General features: G+C 38.8%; 1 protein-coding gene across 2 annotated transcripts in view; it reads right to left on the bottom strand.

Moving 5' to 3' along the window:
• The window catches only part of ctdp1 (CTD (carboxy-terminal domain, RNA polymerase II, polypeptide A) phosphatase, subunit 1), a 65192-nt gene that overhangs the window by 29136 nt on the left and 15275 nt on the right, over positions 1-20781 (bottom strand). For both annotated transcript variants that reach the window (XM_079367537.1, XM_079367538.1), the window contains exons 9-11: positions 15609-15750; positions 15255-15485; positions 12056-12209 (exon numbers count right to left, since the gene is read on the bottom strand). In XM_079367537.1, coding sequence (XP_079223663.1) covers positions 12056-12209; positions 15255-15485; positions 15609-15750 — 527 coding nt within the window. The remainder of the gene's footprint in view (positions 1-12055; positions 12210-15254; positions 15486-15608; positions 15751-20781) is intronic.

Here is a 20781-nt window from a genome sequence, read left to right as displayed (position 1 = left end):
TATTTATTAAACAACAAAAAAAAAGGAGCTTTTTGTGACGTGTTTTGTTGTTGTTGTTTTTTTTAAAGCTTTGGACAGATCTGGCCACATCACATCACTCACCAAAACAAATCAGGTAGTTCTTCTCTTTCCATTGAGTTTTTCTGTACTTTACAAATCATCACTTTCATCAAACATATGTATCTCCAAAAATAACTCATCATTTAACATATGAGCTTCTTCATGCGTAGATAAGATTAATCATTCATTTTCTGCATCCAATAAAGCCCAATTAGTTGCGGACATTCACTACTTTTAAGACATCCACCGAAGTATTATAAAGCGTACGTTTGACTTTTATTATGAATTACTTTTAACATAATTAAACAATAATTGAAAGACTTCTACTTAATGAATTTCTGTCTGCTTGAAGTATCACAAGGGACTGTGTGTAAATTCATCCCTTTAATGTACTGTAAAATTCCAATTATGAATCTAATTATTCCTGGAAAGTGGATTTCCTTCTTGAAATAACTGGGTGGCATCCACTGAAAGGTTAAGAATGGCATGATACCTAACAGATCAAACCCCATTACCCAATCAAAAACAAGCCTGTCTTCTCTGTTGCATAAACACAGCCCCCTTAAAAAGTGTTGGACAATGATTTTTTTCCATTTTGGGAAATTTGCTTTTTATGCCAAAGTTTAAAATGATTATTTCTATAAGTCTTGTTTGGTGTTTTTTAGCCATGTTTTCACACCAATGATGAAAGCATTTATTTGAATAGTGATACAAGCATGTGGACTTTAAGAGTTCTTGTGTTTCAGAACTGGTTCAGCTCAGCAGAATTTCTTAAAATGTAGCCGTTAAGTCGACTCTGGTCTGTCTGTAATAAGTTTGTACCAAATTACTGGGTTTACTTCAGTTTTATTTTTAGACTTGTAATAGGCAAAATGCTAATTTAAAATGTAATTATTCTATATTCGTAGTAGTAATGCTATGTAATTAGCTGCTTATTTAATAGGTTGAACAAGTGTTGATTGTTTTTGATCGAGTACTCCCTGCAGATGGGAAAACATTTTTGTGACCGGGGACTCATCTTATAAAGTTTCTAAAGAAACAGTTTAGACCCAAAAAGACCACCTCAATTCATGCACAAGGATATTCTACTGGCTATCAAAAAGTAATATTGTTTTTATGAGGAGAAAGGAGATTAAATGAAAAGGAGAGGGAAAAGAGAAAAAGATGGAACAGGGCTCCATCTTATCTCTTTAGAAAATAACATTATTTGCGTAAAGGGACCAAATGTGAACACCGCTGCTATGTTATATTTAAGAGAGAGGGACAAGGAAACTAAAGGAGAGAACAAACAACTTCATAGTATTCACCCCAACAGAAGGGTACCAAAAAGTAGGTCTGTACCGGTCGGTAATTTGGGGACCTTTCCTGGTCTTAGTCTATGGAAACAACACAAACTGCGTGCCGTACCGAGATGAACCAAACTGAACCACTTGGTGGAAATGGGGCTTAAGATCGACTCGGCCACAGCAAATCCAAGGAAAAGTAAGCGGGCTATCTAATTGACAGATTTTCCCAGGAACAGGTAAGAGTTCATTTCTGAGCACAGATTACGAACAAAGACTTCGAAGCACTCTCTCATGGCTTTAGATTCAATTCCTGCAGCTCTTGTTGACAACCTACAAATACCACCGAGTATATGGCCATACAGTGTTCTGGCACATCTGATCACGACCCTTTAAAAAAAACCAATCCACAGTTCACTGTGTCAGGGAAGGTCTTATCGCCTTCACCCAAGTAGAAGCATTAACCGTCTCCACAAGAAGCTTAGGAAAAACTTCCTTCAGCATCATTTTTCCCGGCGATGATCAAAGGCCAGACAAAGAGCCCACACAAAACGTTTTCAAAGCACAGCATGGCAACCCCTCTGAGCAGCCCGGCTTTTGGTCTGTTCACTGTGAAATGATATAGTAGCACAAGTGAAATCTCAGGGCAAAGAATGTATTCTTGGCTAAGAGCTTCAGCTGCTACACTGCTGTGCTTGGGACAGTTCTAACTAACCTGTGGTGTACTGCTATGATGTTTCTTTTTGGAGGAAGATGGAGGGAGTAGAGGAGCACGACATAGAGAGTGAAATAGAGAGCTTAAAAAAAGAGGCCGTTGCTGTTGTGCAGTCAAAAGAAAATTGATTGTTGTTTGTCCATAAGCCTGGTGTGCATAAAAATAATACAATACTAAGACTGGTCCGAAGATGAAATGTTTCCTGTCCAGAAAATTAGGAAATTAAAGTAAGAATACAGTTTTGGAAACAAACAGGTTCACTTAAATGAAAAACATCAATTTGTCAGTACCCTAACATAACTCAGAAAAGAAACAATAGTGTAGCTGCGAGGAGAAATCCAGAGCAGAAAAGGTGAAGGAGGAAGCCGGAAGAGAGAAAGAGAGAGCTTAACAGATTTCCATGGTGACAGTCAATCACCACTCATTGTCCTGAGCAATTTTTACCTCTGCTGGGTTATGCACCAGACTGAAGACTGCATGGAGAGGAATTTACATGGCAAATTCTCACTGAAGAGGAACGAGCTTCATTTCCTGCCAAAATTACCGACTTCATCTGCAGAACGTAATCAGAGGTGGTCACAGGGCAGACAGTCGATAGCTGGATGGAGAGACACCGTTGACAGGCCATTTTATGAGAGCTAAGACGAAGATAAGGGCTCAGGATTAAAAGCTGAAAGTTCACCTGAAGCCCAAGGGAAGGCAAAAAGAATCCAAATGTACAACAGGAGAGGTAAACCTAAGGATGAGTTGCATTGAAAATGAACAAACAGAAGAAGAAATACCCGGTGAGAGCATCAAACATCACTGCTTATAACTATTCACCTGAGATGCTCATTAGCTTAGGGTCACATAGAAGGCAAAAAGCCACTCTGCTGCCGAGTTTTTTCTGGTAACAATCCCAACAAGGATACACACTTTTTGTCTAACCTTTCGATCTCCTACATAAAAGAACTCAGAAATAGTGAACACAGCCCTTTTTTGAAAGCTAGAATACTTAAACAGATCTGCAAACAGGATGATATGGCCTCTTTTCACCATCGCATCAGAAAGACTTGCAACGCTGCAGCTGAGGTTAGTCGAGGGTAGTTACATAAGACTGAACTGAAAACATGAGTTTGGAAAGAAATAAAACACTAAACATGAAATACTTCAGAGTTCATTCGGAGAACACAGATTTCACAGACTTTTAATATCAATGATGCACTTCTCTTCATCTCTATGGTTCACAAACATTTTCAGACCAAAATCTAATTTTTTTTGTTAGCATGGATTTCCAAGTGGACATCTTTCTGCATTGAGATGAGTGAAGACATTTCTGTCTGGCTGCCATATTTCTGTCTGTGGGCAAATTGAAAGTGGAGCAGAAGGAGTGTGCACTGCGCTCAAGGTTTAGGGACAGAGGAGGTTTGCATGATCGAGCGTCTGGGTGAACTACTTTCCCAGTTGTCTTGGCATGATGCAAGTCTGCTATTTTTCTTTCAAAACTGCAGCTGCGAAAATGCATTAACATTTTTCAGGACCACAGACAGCACCCTACAACTTAGGTCACAATAACTCTCTTAGAAATGTATTAGGGAAAGTAAGACAGTAGTAGGACATCAATCATTACTAAGAAAATGAAGAATCAAAGACATACTAAAGACACCAGCGGAGAAAGACAACAGGAAGTCTTCACATCATTTGCCAACGCTGGCTTGACTTCAAGAGATTAGCATATAGTTTAAGACAACTGATCCAGCCTCAGAGCCCAACACCAACTACCCCATGAAAAATCGCAACACAAAATTCAGATAATTTAAAATATTACAGTGACTTCTGACTCATCAGCGCTCTTTCACACCGACTCATTCATACACTGATGGGAGAGGTTGCTATGTAAAGTGACCATCAGAAGAAACTCATCTTGGGGTTAAGTGTCTTGCCCAAGGACACATCAGACATGTGGTTGCAGGAGCTGGGGATCGAACCCCTGACAACCAACTCTACCAACTGAGCCACAAACACCCTACAATCTCTCAGATTTATTTAATGAGAAATGTTGTGGTTTGGACCTTCAAAAAAACAACATGCTTAAAAACAGCGTCACAGACTTTTTGACACATATTTTTAGGCACATACTGTTAAAACTGACCCAGCGTAAGCAGCTCCCTGATACTCACGTGGGTCCTAACCCACTAGTTGATAACCCCTGGTTTAACAGTTAGCGAACTTTCTTAGGGGCATATTTCTGCTCCTTTGCTCTTTTGCTAAACAGTACTGTGCTATCAAGTGCTGTGTCGACCACAGGCAGGAAAATGTTGTCTGTGAACCTTCATCTGTCTTAATAATATATTCACTAATCAGCCTCTACGTTCTGCAGACTTACGCAGAACCTTGTCCTCCTCAGTACTCTCAAAGATTATATCTCAGCAAGGATGTGTGAGATCAATATCTGCAGGCGGAGAGGGAGCAGGGCTTGATGTGACTGATGACTTTGTTAGCTCTCCTATGATCCCAGACTTAATGAGCCATGTCTCAGAAGGCCTCATCCCAGACCTGTGTGTAGATCTTCACCTCGCTCTCTAATAAACAAAGCAATCATTTGATTTGATTTGAATCCTGCTTGGAAGCAAACGCAATCTGACTGCCATTTCTTGATGGAAACAACTTTTCATGTTATATTGTGACTTTCAGTTAATCAGCTGTTATACCCCAAGACCACATGAATAAGGCACACCATTTTATTTTATTTTTTAAATACGATTGCATGCCAAAATTAAAAAGCTGGATAGCCGTTCTGAAAGGAAATGACCCCCCAATGACATGACATTAAGGGGGCTGTGTTTTTAAAGAAAGGTCAGTCGGCACGCAGCTGTGATTCTGCGCTGGACAACTCCGCAACTGAAGCTCCAGGTAAACTCACACACTTCCATGTAACCTCTGGTGACATTAAAATGCAACACTGACCACCTGACTCAGGAGTTGACCCCGTCTCAGTCAATTAAGACGGGCTCTCTCCCTTTGGCGTGCAGATCGAGTGTTTAAGAACGTCACAGGCTGCCCTTTAGATATAGCAGCCAGGTACGGTTGACATTTGAAACAGTGCATCTACAAAGGACCCTTCCTTCCACATACATTCTTTACCTTCTCCACAGAACAGAAGATGTTAAGACAAGGATGTAACTATACTTACACGTGTTAACAGTCCTATTTCCTGATTGATATAAAGACGATAATGATAAGTGGCAGTATTTTAAATGTTACTTTGTTCAATGTTGTATACAGCGGTGTTGTTTAGTATGAACACAATGGTTTTAAACACATTTAAAGGTAATGACGACATAAATTGGGAGGTTATTTATTCACCAAATAAATCATTGAAATGATGCACATTCCTCTCTTCTCTGTAATTGGAACAGCATTGATCCACTTTTTCATTTGTCCAAATGTGTGACATCTAAAACAAGCACGTGATTATCTCTTCAAAACTTGTGTAAAAATGTGTGCGTAAACTCACATCTTCCCAGTGGTATATACGGTGAGTCACCTGCCTTCTTAATGCAAGTGTCCAATTTTTGAATCCCCTGAAGTCCTACTTGTGAACAATTAAGCAGAAGGTACATACGTTTGTAAGGTTGTCTCCAAAACAGTCACATGTCAAAGTGTCCTAAACTCAACTCACAGAAGCCCAAAGTGTTCAGCAGTGTGTGATTTGTATAAAAAAAGTCATCACAGTGTGAATGTGGTGTGAGTGAAGAAGTGTGACCTGCGAGGAAGTCACAAGTCAAAGGACTAGAAAGGCGCTTTACAAGCTGAAGTTCATTAACCCATAATCACATTCTAATCTGATTGGTTCATTGGTTCATTTCCTGAATTTCCCTCGGTATCAATAAAGTATCTATCTATCTATCTATCTATCTATCTATCTATCTATCTATCTATCTATCTATCTATCTATCTATCATTACCACTTGCAGCTATATATGATTTTGGTTTAGTATGTGTCATGCGTTTTGCATTTAGGTGCACTTTAATAGCTTTTACTAATTTATACCAAAAACCTTTGATTAAGACTATGGGAGGGTTTTGCACTCTCTGTAGTTTTAATAGTACTTTAAAAGTACTTACGTTACATGGCTTTTAATTAATCCTCTGCTGGTTCCTTTTGTGCACAATCCATAAGCGTGGTGTGCATATATATACATATACATATACATATACATATATATATATATATATATATATACATATATACATATATATATATATATATATATATATATATATATCTCAGGACAGGTCGAAAGCCCCGTTTCCACACAGCAATCCGGTACGGATTGGTACAGTTTGGTACGGTTTGATTCGATTAAGCCTGATCCTGTTTGTGTTTCCACAGCCACCCATGCCCTATTTGGTAGGCGGCGTGTAAGCCGGATGCCGATAGCCGCTACGGAATAGTATCACATGATAGCAGCTAACCGCTAATAGCTAGCTAATACCGAGACGAACCGATCCGCTCTGTGGAAACAGGGCTTTAATGGAAAAGTCTCATTAAAGCCCTCTTAAAAGTCTCGTAGGTGGGGTCATTTATATTCAAGTACAACCTAAGTGTTCACTTTCTTACCCATGCAGTACTGTAGTATGATTCAAATGAATAAAATGTCTTAGTTTTAAAGAAAAAATACATATTACAACAATGAAATTACATTTAAGCCTTCATCAAAGTAAATGACAGCAGATTTGCCTAAAGTGTTAGAGAGGTCATTACCTCTTTTGTCAAACAAAAACGACCAAATGGAACATGACCAAATGTTTCCCCATAACCGGTGAACTTCTCTCAGCTTTATGCTCATCGCTCTAAATGTCACATTTGCACAAACATTTCCGTGAGTAGATTGGACAGATTGCTCGGTGTGAGCACTGAAACCTCATTAACAACTCCATCTTTAACTAAGATAGAGCTTCACTAGTGTGAAGTTGACCTTTAAGAAGACTAAAAATTGAAGTCTGTGCGACACTGACTTTATTGCACAGTGGCACAGGCACAGTAAGCCTTTGATGATTGAGGGTTGTTTCTGAAGTAGCACTGGTAACTTTGCAGTATACTTAAAGTTGACGGGTGGAAAAGTTTACATTACATTATTTAAGATTATGACCATAAAAGGAGTAAAATCTTTTTAGGGGCAAACCATGATAGAGCGGGGACACTAATGACTTTTAACAAACAATCCATACACAAAGGTCAAAAATCATTTGGGATCCATACTTCTTAATTCCACATGCCTTTTGCTCAAGCTCTTTACTGATGGAAAACCCCAGCACATTCATTTGATCCATGTTCTCAACAATGAATCGAGCCATTCAAAGTTTTTAACACGTTGTTTAAACTTGACTTAATTTAAGAAATGAATAAATCATGAAGAACATTCTTTTGTTTAATTCAGGAGCGAGAGGAAATCTTTCAGTCTCACCACACTGGCTCAGACTTAATTGCAAAAAAAGGTCTGACCACTGCTGCTGACATAATGTACCATTTCCAGATTAATAATAGAAACACAATTTCCACTTCACTTCCTTTTATAGTCGACATAATGTCTGATAGGCACAAACACAGACGCGATCTTTGAGTGCTATTTTTGCTATATCTGCTGTATGTGGAGGACAAATAGTCCTAGATTGGAACAATTGTGTTTGGGATGATTGTTATATCTCCTGACTGAAAGACTGGATCACTGGGTTCCATTATTATGAACTCTTCTTTTTTTTTTAATCATGAATCACAAGATCAACATTTTATACTTCAAGGCTCCAGTATAAAACAAATATATTTCTCAATTTCAGGATTTGGCAAACTGAATGATGTGCATCCAAAAAAAAGAAGAAAAAAAAAGAAGAAGCTATAACCGCCTTGATGATTATTGTAGGTCAGTAATTTCAAGTGGTTGAAACGCAACAATGCATCTTCTTCCCGCATAAAAGCCTAGGAGTTATGACAAACAGATAAGGAAGTACTTCCCTCATGAAGGCATAGCACAGCAGTTTTCTCACTAAGCTGTTGCCTGCAGCTACAGGGGTACTTACTACATGAGAATTCAATTGAGTTAATAATCGGGCAGTCTGTTTTTGCATCCCATTAACACGAGTCTGTTCATCATTTAAAGCATGACCAATCACACTGACATCCAGATCGTTCAATTTAATTTGACTAGAGTCCCGTTCCCTTGCAGGATCTATAATCTGTGTTCAAAGGTTAATGCAGAGGAAGCCTCATGAATCTTGTTCCTCGAGTTCTTGTCGAGTAAGGCACTGATAACACACCAGTATGCTTTTACTAGAACGTTGTGTCAATCTTTAAATCCTTCATGTAGATATCCACAAAACCATGTGCAAAAAAAACTTGCTCTCTTTCAGCAACACTGGCACGTTGCTTGATACAACAGTTGACACAGCGAATGAGATCCATCTATAGCTGATGAGCTTTTTCCCCATGCAGTAGATGTATGAATCCTGAACCACTGGATACAGAAAGAAAACACCGACTGACTGTAAGAACAGTAAAACTGTGACCCGTTTTAAAAAAAGGTCATACTACGCTGTATTGTGATTTTTTTCTTTTACTTTAAAACAAAACACATTTTGACGTGTGCTGTGACAATGTGCTAAAACCTTGATCGCCTTTACATTGAACAGCTAAGTAGAGCTACTATGTCGTTTAATTGGAATAATATTACTGTTCTTGTTCCAGTATAAAAGCATGGGGGGAGATTGATTTTTTTGAAAGAACAATGTCTGACTCCACTATGGTAGTTGGCGATATGCCCCCTCAACATTTATAACTATTATTGGACCAAATCTGGTTGACCTAGCTTTTTTACTCTTGGTTACATGGTCATGTTTTTTTTTCTACCCCTAATCCAGCGTAGGGACTGTGGAGCACTTCCAGATGTGCTAGTCAAGTTTCGGGTCCAAATTAGGCTTATATGCAAGAGTAAGTCAATCTCCAACCCCATTATCCAGGTGTGTTAGTCTGGGTCACTGGGAGGATGATTTCAGTAGGACTAATATGTTTAATAAAAATCCACTTTTATTTGGACTACACAATGAGGTGATTTTTCGAACTGCATACTAAACATACTAAATGAGTTTTGGGTTCTCATTCAATGTAGCTCCATATTTCATTTCCATTGTACTTGTGAATGATGATACTAGAAAGATTACTTCAGATGTTGCCAAGTGCTGTGCTCAAAGTTTATTTTATAAATGTTATATAAAGAGTGTTTTATACCCCCCCCCCCAGGATCATTTACATGGTAGTCTAAGGACACACATTAAAGACAGTCCATTATTTACCTCAGCTGAACACAACACTTACAACCTTATATTTGTACTGGAGTAAGAAACATTTATTTTTATAAATGAATCATTTTTCAAAATGTTCTTCAATCCTGGAACACAGTTTTGAAAATGTTAATCTGTTTCCATGACCTGATGAATAAATCCTGACTGTATGATTCTGCCTCTGTGACAGACATGTAAGGCCATAAGCTGTTTTATCTGAACATTATCATTATAAATCCATCATTACCCACAGGGTTAATAAACTAATCCAGATGCTGATCTCTATACTTCAACAGGTTGGGACTTGTTGAATACATGTCAACGCGCTATAAGCAAGACGAGAAAGTACTGAATATTAAATAAATAACCTGTTTTCATGTTGACAGTACCAGGGAGAGACAAACATATGGACAGCAGTTAGGACACAAACAAACCCGGACATTGATGAGGAAGTCTGTTGTTGGTCTGAGTTTCTCTTTTAACAATGAAGCAGAAATCCACGGCTAGCTGGAGTCTGTTTGCAAACAGACGAACAGGGACAGCTATCTTTTATAACCACTCCACAGCAGGTTGAACACATGTTTGGAGATTCATGGTATAATTTCATTGAAGGACTTGTTTTTCTTATTTTTCTTCTCTCTCTGATGGCAGTGTTGTTTTGGACACCACATCGCCTTCATGCTCTAATTGCAGGTCTAAATGACAATTTCACAATCTGTGTGCTTGATAACACGGCTTTAAATGACAAAAAAACCCTCCTAATTACTGCAGATGAATTTTAAACACAGGTAAACATCCCTGGGTAAATGATGCTGATGCTATGTAATAGAGAATAAAACCTAACCACGAGCTACATGTGATTTCACTCAGAACATGACTTGTCACATGTTACATTCCATGTGAACAGGTGACATGGCTCCTTCTAGTTTAACATCCTGCTGAGAGGCCCTTGACAACTCTCAAAGACCTGCCTCGCACATTTTTCCCTCCATTAACATCAGCAGCGTCATTAAGGAGCATTATCTAAGCAGGAGGTACAGGGCTCCCAGACATAAGAAGCACTTCCCCCGCCTCACCAGGATGGAGAAAAAAATATATAAATAAATATATGATGTGAGGGAATGAAAAATCAGAAAAGAATACGTAAGAAATAAGTAACACTAAGGGATGTGTTGCTCTGAATCCATCACTGCTGTTTTTAGATGCAAATACAAATCATGTGTCTAATAAAAAAAAATCCAATAGGCCAGTTCCTGACAAAGGATAAACATAGACAGATTTTGCATATAGTCCAAAGATTTGTTGTTGGGGTTTTTCCACTCATTGATTCATATTCTTGGGGCGGCAGTAGCTCTTCCAGTGGGAGCAGCCACTGCATTCTGACACCTCTCCATTAATGCATGTCCCCAGGTCCTGCATGTGTGTGATTCAGGCCTGTGTGTGTGTGAGAAGCATTTCCAACTCGGTGATGAATAAAGTATATAAAAACAAACAAAAATATAAATATTCTCAAATCATCAAATTATTTGTCTTCCAATCTAGGAAAAAAAAAAATCTCTTATTAAGTCTGCATTAAAGAGGCCTCGAGGGCTGGGAATCTGGATCATTGATCCATGGATTCAAGGTCTATTTATGAATTACTACATACATTAGGATGTACTCCAGTCATCTGTGAGACTGGCCGTATCTTCTACTGCTCTATTTGGCATTCTACAAAGTTAAAGAGATGGAAAAACAAAAACATTTGACAAGAAAAAAAAATAGATTTTGGAAAGTTATGAATCGATTTTAGAGCTTAGAAGGGAAGATTTTTTTCCTCCCCTCTAGTGACCTTATAAACGTCCAATACAGCAGACACATGCACACTGACGGCCCAGTTTGTGCGGATCAGACCACCGTCAAACATTAATGAACTCTCCTGATACTAATATTCCCCACGATTTAAATCCAGTGAAAGTTCAAATCCAAACACATTACATCCAAAAGGATCCAGAAACTGATAAAACTCAGCTATTCCACTGAACGTTGACTGGCTGCAGTATAGCTCATGACCTCGCCTCCTCCATGGCAACAGGTTGGACGATGAGTTATAATTTACGACAAATACATTTTTCTTTAACCTAGATTCTATCGGGATAGTTACATAGTTATTTTTTTCCCTGTTTTCCTTTTTGAATTTCTTTTTTCAGTTAGTTATTGTCAAACTGACACAGAAGAAGAAGAGCAAGGGCTAAAGTAAAACGACACAAAAATTAACAAAGCAATCTCTGAACTTTCCATAACTGTGAGCGTTCGCTCCAAACGAACACAAGATTCTGTTCTGCTGTTGACTGTACTGACCTCAGGGATCGTTGGCGGATTATTATTAAATGTTTGCTTCAGTCAGCTGAAGGAGTGTTCTGCTGTTCTACCAGCCAGCTTCCTTCATGTCAACAGAAGGAGATGGAGACGCACTGTCCATATTAATATACAGTCAAAAGATAACACTGACAAAGTTTCATTGACTGTTGGACATGGATATGCTTTGGAGGATGAACCTATCCATATTATCTTATGTATTTCCTCTCTGAAAGCAGATACCATTTCCAGACCTCTTTAGACATGTTTTTTCCTCCTCTGTTTCTATTAATATTGACACAAAACAGTACTTCATCTAGTCAATAATCTCACCCCTTCTTACCTCTTTGTCCATGCTTTCTAGGTCCTCCTTGCAGAGAGTGTACAGAGGCATCGTTTCTGACATGCTTGGCTGCCGTTTCCGTCGAGACGGCCCTGGCTGCTCGTTGTCTTGGCTCGGTCCTGCTGCGTCATCTTGCTGATTCTGTGAAGTTCCCCTGAACAAAGACCAAGAATGTCAACTTATTTCTAATCCTATTTGTTTTCTTAACGCTGTGCAGACGCACTCTCCTGTCAAAGAAACACATTATTGTACTTAAACGCTGGAAATACTGGACTTGGATGTTGTTAATGTTACTACATGCTTTTTTAGCACATCCTTACTTTCTATTCTATCGACATCATTTGTATTGTCTGTATGTTGTGCCACTGAAGCAGTCATATTGTCAATGAAGTAAAAAAAAAACACAGAAACCTGCCTTCTGTAATTGCATCTGTCTTTTTTATATCTATAAAAGTAGTAAGTTAAAAGTAGATAATAATTCACGTCTCTTCTCTGGTTAACTTGTTTGACTATTTAGAAAAGTTATGTAACAGTTATCGGCATGCCAGCGAGCTGTCCTCATTTCCCATCAGCATGCTCAGCCCATTTGAAACATTTTAGATGTAAATTATGTAAAGAGTAAAAGAGTGCAAAACTACGGCTTGATGTGCATAAGCTTCCTCCTTATAATAACCATTTGATGTTTAACCTTTTTGGGGAAGAGGAAGTTCTCGTACTTCCTGTTGGAAGTATTTAATTAACAGATTTTCTTTGATGAAACAATTCACATTCACACAACTCTCTAAAAACACCCTACTGTCATCCATGATTTATGTTGGAAATGTTTGAGCTTGTGATTAATAATGACGGGATCATCATCGCCTTGTTTGATTAACAAGATTCAAGCCACAGTGACTAGCTCGTAAAAAGACGGTAATCTTAAATCACGTGAAGCAGTCAGCCTCTCGCTTTCAAATGACAGACATGAACATAGAGCGGACACAAACACAGACGCACATTTATGGAGTACAAACTCCTCATTAGCATCTGTAACTGATGGATGAATGACGAATGGAATCAAAGATCACCGAGGTGACTTGAAGAGCTGTGAAGCTTTCCACCTGCCAAATCCTTCCAGCCAAACTGTAGGTGGAAATTAAAATGAGCACTCGACTGAAAATAAAATATTTATGTGTGCGGATGAGCAAAAAACATTATAAAACGTTTCCATTTTACACTAAGAATATTTTGCTCAGTGACCTGGATTGTATTGGGCCTTTTTAAAACCTAACATGTAGAACATCTTGTATGTATCTCCTGCCACCAAATACTGCAAACAATCTGTGCAATAAAAGGTCTGTTGTTGGGGTTTATGGTGCTTCAGTTGGTCGTCGATGGCTCAGCATGTCTCTATTGAAGGCAATTCTTGTAAGCTCAATGTAGTGTAGCACTACACCAACATCTGTTGTGGTTTACAGAAAACAGAGGCACGGAAATGAGTCCCAGGGGAAAAAATCAATACATTTAAAACCTGTTAGGAATGATACGACATTGACAAAAAAAAGGACAAAAAAACAGATTAGCACAATTGTTGCTCTTTACGAGGGCTTATTTAGATGACTATAGCTGAGACCAATCTAGGCACTAAATGTTATGATGTGCTTTAGTAAATTCACATTTCAGCACCACCTTGAATTGACCTGTTCACAGAACCATCATAGTAATGATGAAAAGCAAAGACGTACCCTTATATCATTTTGTGCAGAAACAAAGTAACATTTAGCATTAATTAAAATTCTGTCATTGTGTCTGCTGTACATGTTTGAAGTCGATCCTGACCAATTAATCAGCCAGCCGATAATGTCGGCCGCTATTGGTATCGGCTAATCTGATCCGAGATATGAGCCAATATTACTAGATCTATTCCCCAATCAAAAATGAATTTATTTGAGAATCTTTGGACACGCTAGCGGTTCTCTTTCACCAACAGAGAGTACTATACATTTCTTTCAGCAATACTTAGTTCAGCCTCATGAACAAAGTCCCATCCCTGACTGGGATTATATGGATTACAACCAGTATGATCCCTCTGCAGGGTGTTAAGCAATGATGCACTTACATGCACAGTGACCACAGTGATCTTTTCCTCAAGTCTTTGATCATTTAAGCGATAAAGGCAATAAATGTTTACGGATTGAACATAGATCTAAGAAAGATATCGGCCGATATACAATATGGGATTTGTTTTACTCCCAAACATCAACATTGGTTTCGGGCCCAAAATTCCCATGTAGGTTTGGCCCTAGTTTGAAGCTGAGAGGAGCCCTTACTAAACAACTGTTAGTAAGAGGTCGAGCTCATGCTGGCTTTGAGTCTACTTGCAAACGGCAGCAATTCAAAACAAGTCAGTCCAGTCTAATGATGTAAACTTGTGAATAACTTGGTTTCATAAGAGCTAAACAGATGAGTACATTTCACTCCCTGTGCAGTGTGTGCTAATGAAGAAATAAGATACTGATGAAGAAGTCAGCAATCATGTTTATTTCTGCTATAACAATTGGCTTTTAATTAATGAAGGGACCTAATGGGCCTCGTGTGGACGCTCGAGGATCTGTGGCTTTTTTGCACTTCCTCTTTGGCTTCACTTCTCAACATTGGAGGTTGTCCTTTATGGTGGTCACGCTTTAAAATGCTCTTTCAAAAAATGACACGCTCAATTTCGGGAACCAGAACCAATCATAGCTAAATGAACAAGGTAGCCTGAGTGTACAGATTCATGGCTTCAGCTGCTTGCCGGTGTCTGTGGGTGTTGAGTGATGACCTTGGTTGCCAATTTTTGCATTCAAAATTGTATAAACTGTGCTAATGAGAGATCTTTTTTTTGTTAGCATTGCATTTGTAGATTTCTGTACAAAAAGGGTGACCTTAGCTAACATGCATAAGTGTACTGACTGCTGACTGTACTGTGGAAAGCTAACTATTTAGAAACTCACCATCCAGTGACAGAGGGAAATTAACACGTTCAGATGTAGGGGAGGAGAGAAAAGCTCCTGAAAGCATGCGCGTTTTTAAAAAGAGGATTTTAAGATGTTTTGAAGTTTTATATTTCGTTCAGATATTTGTGTGTGCTTCCATTTTTTTTCACCTTCAATAACACACAGAATATGGCTTTATACCAGTGCATGAGCGCTCTTTTAAACTGCTTTCTTCCTGTTCTCACCTGAGACAAGTCTGCTCTCTCTGATCGGAGAGCAACAAAGACCCCGACGTCTGGAGGTAGGGTGGAAGCCGTGACACCTGAGGGCCCCTGCGGATCAACTTCCCAGTGACAGGGTCATAGGTTCGGACCTCCGGCGCTGGAACTGGGGGTCTGTGTTGAATGGCTGATGGTTGGAAAAAAGGCTTCTGCAGAAAGCTCAGATTGTCGGAAAAAGCTGCTGGACTATTGCTCCTACAAGAAGAGGAAAGATGATGTCAGATTTGGAGTTCCCTTGATGAAAGACTCTGATGTATTGTTGTTCACGGTAACGACTCTTGGCTTGTCAGACAACATCTCATTGAATTGCTGATTTACCTTGGTGTTTTAGAATAGTCCTCTTTTAGTGGATACAGCTGCTCCTCTACCCTCTCCCAGCGCTCCAGGCAGCTCCACAGCCAGTCGGGGTTTACAACATGGAGGTGCTTGCAGCCTTGAGCCTGGCGAACCTTCTCTGTGCCTGGGGAACAGAAATGAAAGAGGGAAAGGTGAAAAGGTTTTGACCTTACGATCAAAGGCTATTAGAGCACACACACACACCGTGGGTCTACTAAATAATTCAGATCAATGTTGAGACAATAGCAAGAATCACTTACGGCTCAATAGCATTAGAAGGAAACAAAGGAAGAGGTTTCCTATTATTTAAGTCAGTCTTCTTTCACTTTGAGACAATCGTTTTTCTTAAAAATCCAAAGTCATGTTTTTTTTTTCCAGTTAAATCCTCAGAGAGAAGCGTTTCTGCATGAATACCTTTAAATTGACGTTTTACACAAAGACGGCCTTAATCCTCGGTTATTTAAGTCATGCTTGGCTTCAAATCTAATTCCTCTCCACATATGTTGTGCACTTCAGTTCGTGTTCAGTGCGCTTTTCCTCAATTGTTCTGTTTTTTTTTTTAATGTTAAACCTGCATTTGGATAAATTGACCTTAATTTCTCATTTTGATTTTAAAACTTCACATAAAGCATTTGAACCTTGATGCATGCTCGCCCAGTTCTAAAGAACAATGCTAAGGCCCCACAGCCAGTCGAGCTCTTCAGGCTATACTCAGGCACAGTTGTGCTGTGACTTACAGTAAATATTCGTAAACGCTAACTTGTCTGCTTATTATTATTATTATTGTTATATTATAATGTTGAGGGATGCTGCTTTAAGAAGTATAGGTCGTTTTCAAAGGTCTGCAAGAAAGAAAAAAAAACGCCCAGCAAACTAAACTTGCTTTTATGACAGCTTTCATGGAGGCGCTTCTTTAGTGCTAGCCTGAGTAAATGTTGATGGACTCACTTTGTAAACAAATTTAAAAATGTCATCCTCCTTGATGGATGTTCCAGCACATTCAGAATTGTTACTTAAATGAAAAGTGTGTTGTTGCTAACACGCTGCTAGCTCGTCTGTGTGAGAGAATGTAAAAATGAACGATTCCAGCGACTGAAATGACAATACATTCATCGTCCTACAGTCCCTTCACAAGACTAATGGAAAGAGAATATATGAAATCTATTCAGTTGTTTATAATGCCTGCAACTGCAGCCATCAAGTCTTTCTTTATGAGGATCTAAATTCCCACTGAAGATATTCATAGAAACTGACTGATTGTTTGAAGGAACAATGTATATGTATATGTATATCAGAAATCAATCTCAATCTTTATCTACCGGCACCTCTATGTTATCGAGGCACTTCATACAAAGAGCAGATTTAGACGTCACCATTTCTTAAATCACTACTAACGCATTTAAAGGAGCAGAGCACTAAAAAGAAACTTCAGGAAGCACCAAAAGCCTCACCAAAATAAAGGTCCTCACTGTCATTTGAATTATGCTATATTGGACTTAAACACTTATATGATAATAAAATCAATATGATAAACTACACAATCAAGTTGAATCTCTAGTCAGGGCAGCCTTCTACCGTCCCTCACTCAGTGTACAAAAAATAATAAACAACACATCAATCTAAAAATGTGTTTCATGAGCTTTATAATGAATGTCAAACATCAAATTCTGTCAACACAAATCTGTACTTCAGTAACATTTCTCAGACTGTCAGTGACTGACTGCACATTCCAGATCCGATCTTCGGTGGATTGTTCTGTCCCACTCAGGCTCAACAGTGGCTGTGTTTACACGGACACAAATAATTGGAATAAAAGCCTGATCCGAATAAAAATGCGGATCAGGCTCAGACATGTCAATCTGAACAGACGGATCCGATCAGGCTCATTCCGAAAGAATTGTCATTCCAATCGAGATGGGTGGTTTATGCCGATCCTTGTTCGGATCAGGATCCATGTACACTCTCGATCTGATGGTGTCTGCCTGACAGGGATCAAATAGTCCTGACTGCGCATGTCTGCCCGAGTACAGTGACGTGTTTCCATCAGAGCCTGCTTACAGTCTGTGATCAGAGCACACAACTTCATAAACGATCGCATTGGCATTTGAAAGTTTAGTCTCCACTCTTGATCCATGAGGACTACTCTCTTTCACCTGTCTCATTTGGATCATATTTGTGTTTTATGTATTAATGTATTGTATTAATGCCTTTCATACGATTTCATACAACCTTGTTTTATACAAATAATACATTGCGGTGAAAAACAAAAGAGTCCACTTTGGAGCGTTAGTTGTCTTTCCCATCGAGCTACAGTAACATCTCTGATATCAACAGATTCGTTGTAAACTGTTTATTCATATGATATTAACGTTGTCGTTCTCACATTTAAACTGATTCCGCTACGTCTGCCTACATTTTTTTTTTTGAGACAAACGATGATGCAGTGTTAACAAAAGTGAATTCAGAACTGAGAAGAACTAATACAGCCTGATTTTAAAGTAGCCTAATGTCGGGAAGTGGCAGCAGCTCATTCACATTAATGTATGTTTACAGAGGATCAATAATGTGAGTAGAATGTTTAATTCAATAATCTAACCAATACGATCACGTTTAGACAGTCACAACCTTGAGAACATGAACTATAACAAGTTAAAAAAAGTTAAACAACGCTGCTGGAAATGGTTCAAATGTCTGAAAGGTGCGTATACTACAAAGTTTACATCATTTTTAAACTGTGAGGAAATGTATCTTCCATTTTCAGGGTGTAAAACAAAGCAGAGTTTAACCTTTTTATGGGTCATTTGTGAGGGTTGTTTACAAACACAGGCTGAGGTGTCACTTCTTAGGACCAGTCTGCACACGTCACAAGGGTTTTATTTTTTATTAAATGTCGATGCATGACGCACAGCATAATCTGATCACGTTATTTAGCCTCCATGTAAACAGTGAAATCGGAGTGATTTCAATCAGATTGAAGACATTCTGCACATGTAACTGCAGCCAGTGACTCTCTGAGCAGGAATGCTTCCACTTTCTTACCTTTATTCAAAAATCTAAAGTGAAATATGTTTCTAGAAACATCTGGAACCCCCCTCTGCTGCTCTTCAGACGGAGGAGACGTTTATAAAGAGGCTGCAGAGTTTGTATGTTGTTGACTGCCGAGAAATAAGCATAAACTGTGACATCAATGGTGGGCCGCAGTGATCAATTGTTTTCATAATCAAAGATTCTATTGATTATTCAGATCAGCAATACTGAGTGTTCAGCATCATTGCCATGAAAGACCATCTGGTTTTTTTTTCTTAGTTTTCGCCTTAACTGCTGTACCAACACAAATGTCCCTGTTCAGGGACTAATAAAGGATGATTCAGTCTTTAAGATATTTATCATATGGACTTGGTTAGTGTCTTGCCCAAGGACACATTGGACATGTTGCTGCAGGAGCTGGGGATTCAAACTCCCAACCTTCCTACTGAGCCACAGCCACTCTTCTAAGATATAAAACCAATTTATAATTTGATTCATAACTTCATTTTTTTTTTTTAATTGTGGCTGATCAGTCACTTCCTGCTCTTTAACCCAGTACAACACCACATAAAACAACAAGAAGTTCAGCCAGCCTCACAGATGCCTTTAGTCCTATGGTATGTATCGCAGAGATCCATGAATCCAGAACTGTTGAGAATCGAATCGTGAACCCAAAGAAACAAAATCGTGTCAAACCATGAGACACCCAAAGATTCCCAGCTACAGTCAAATTTAACATTTTGTAAACATCAGGTTAACACAATGTCAATCAGTTCAAAATGTTACTTAGATTTACCATCAGCTTCATTTTGGTCTTACAAGTGCAGAACTAGAATCCACACACTGCATCGGTTATCGGCTTTATATATGAAGTGCAACCATTTGAAGAGAAAAACAAAACACACCCACACCCACACACACACCAACAGTCTTCATGTGCTCCTCTAATGACAGACTGAACCGTGTTTACATCAATCACTTGGCACTTTAGACAATGAAGAGCTTTTTTCGACGACCTGTAGAGGAATCCATTTTTTTAAAGCACTGAGAACAACTTCATCGATCCCTTTCAGGAAATGAATCTTTCAATTATTCAAATCTACAATGATTGAGCCCTCGCATGCAGGGGTCGTTCAAAACAATCGGAAATAAGTCCAGATCCATAACCAGCTGCTGGAGATGGTTCCCAAAAACAAAATATGCAAACTGTATTCACATCTTCTCTCATAGCTCCACCTCAACGCTTCTCGAAACATGTTTTCTTGTGTGGATAATGTCACACAACATCTCGATGAAGTAAACCTTCCTGATGGCTGTAATCTATCCCATGACGAAATCTCACCAGTATAACTGAGTATGTGCCGTTCTCAGTATCACACACACACATACACACACATACACACACACACACACACTTTGATGCTGCGCACAAAGTGTCACAAACAGTGATGGATGACCATCATAGTGCTTCAAAGACAGAAAAAAAAGGTATCGCAGGTTGGACCAGGTAAAAATCAGATAGGGTAAAAAAAGTTGCAATTAACCATCTGTATTCATAACTGTTTAAAAACATACATGAAAAAAAAAAAACTTGAAATAGAAGTTTTGATTAACCCCAACAATGTTTTAGTTAAAGACCTTTGAGTCTGAGGTTTACTAAATGTGATGACAGTGTATTTATTAATTGTTTTCTACTTGGTCAGTGTCCCTGAATTTCCAATTAATAAATTATCTCAGAAACATCTTTTGACAAGACTCAGACCCACAAATCAGCCAAAATGTCAGTTACTGACATTTAAATGAGCCTCGTGTGACCCTTCATATATTCAAGCATCATTAGCAGAACTGTGCCGCCTTCATTCCAAAAGGTGTAAGCTACTTAGAGGACCTCATCTATGTTTAGCAGAGGAACTGTATGGGGGAAAAAAACACGCCAGAAAAGATCAGTGAGTCTTTTCAGATGTTTTAACACATCTACTCGCGTAGCTGTATGCCTTTATTTATTTAGGTTTATTTCTAGGATTGTTTCCATCATTATAACTGAATAACTGGCCAAAATACAAAACCGTAGAAAACTCAACTGCTTATGTGGACCTACTCTATGTCAAACAGGACACGTTGCACCTCA

The sequence above is a fragment of the Symphodus melops genome (genome assembly GCF_947650265.1).
Source record: "Symphodus melops genome assembly, chromosome: 18".
NCBI lineage: Eukaryota > Metazoa > Chordata > Actinopteri > Labriformes > Labridae > Symphodus > Symphodus melops.
Note: the sequence above shows the minus strand (reverse complement) of the source record. Positions and strands in the feature narration are given on the sequence as shown.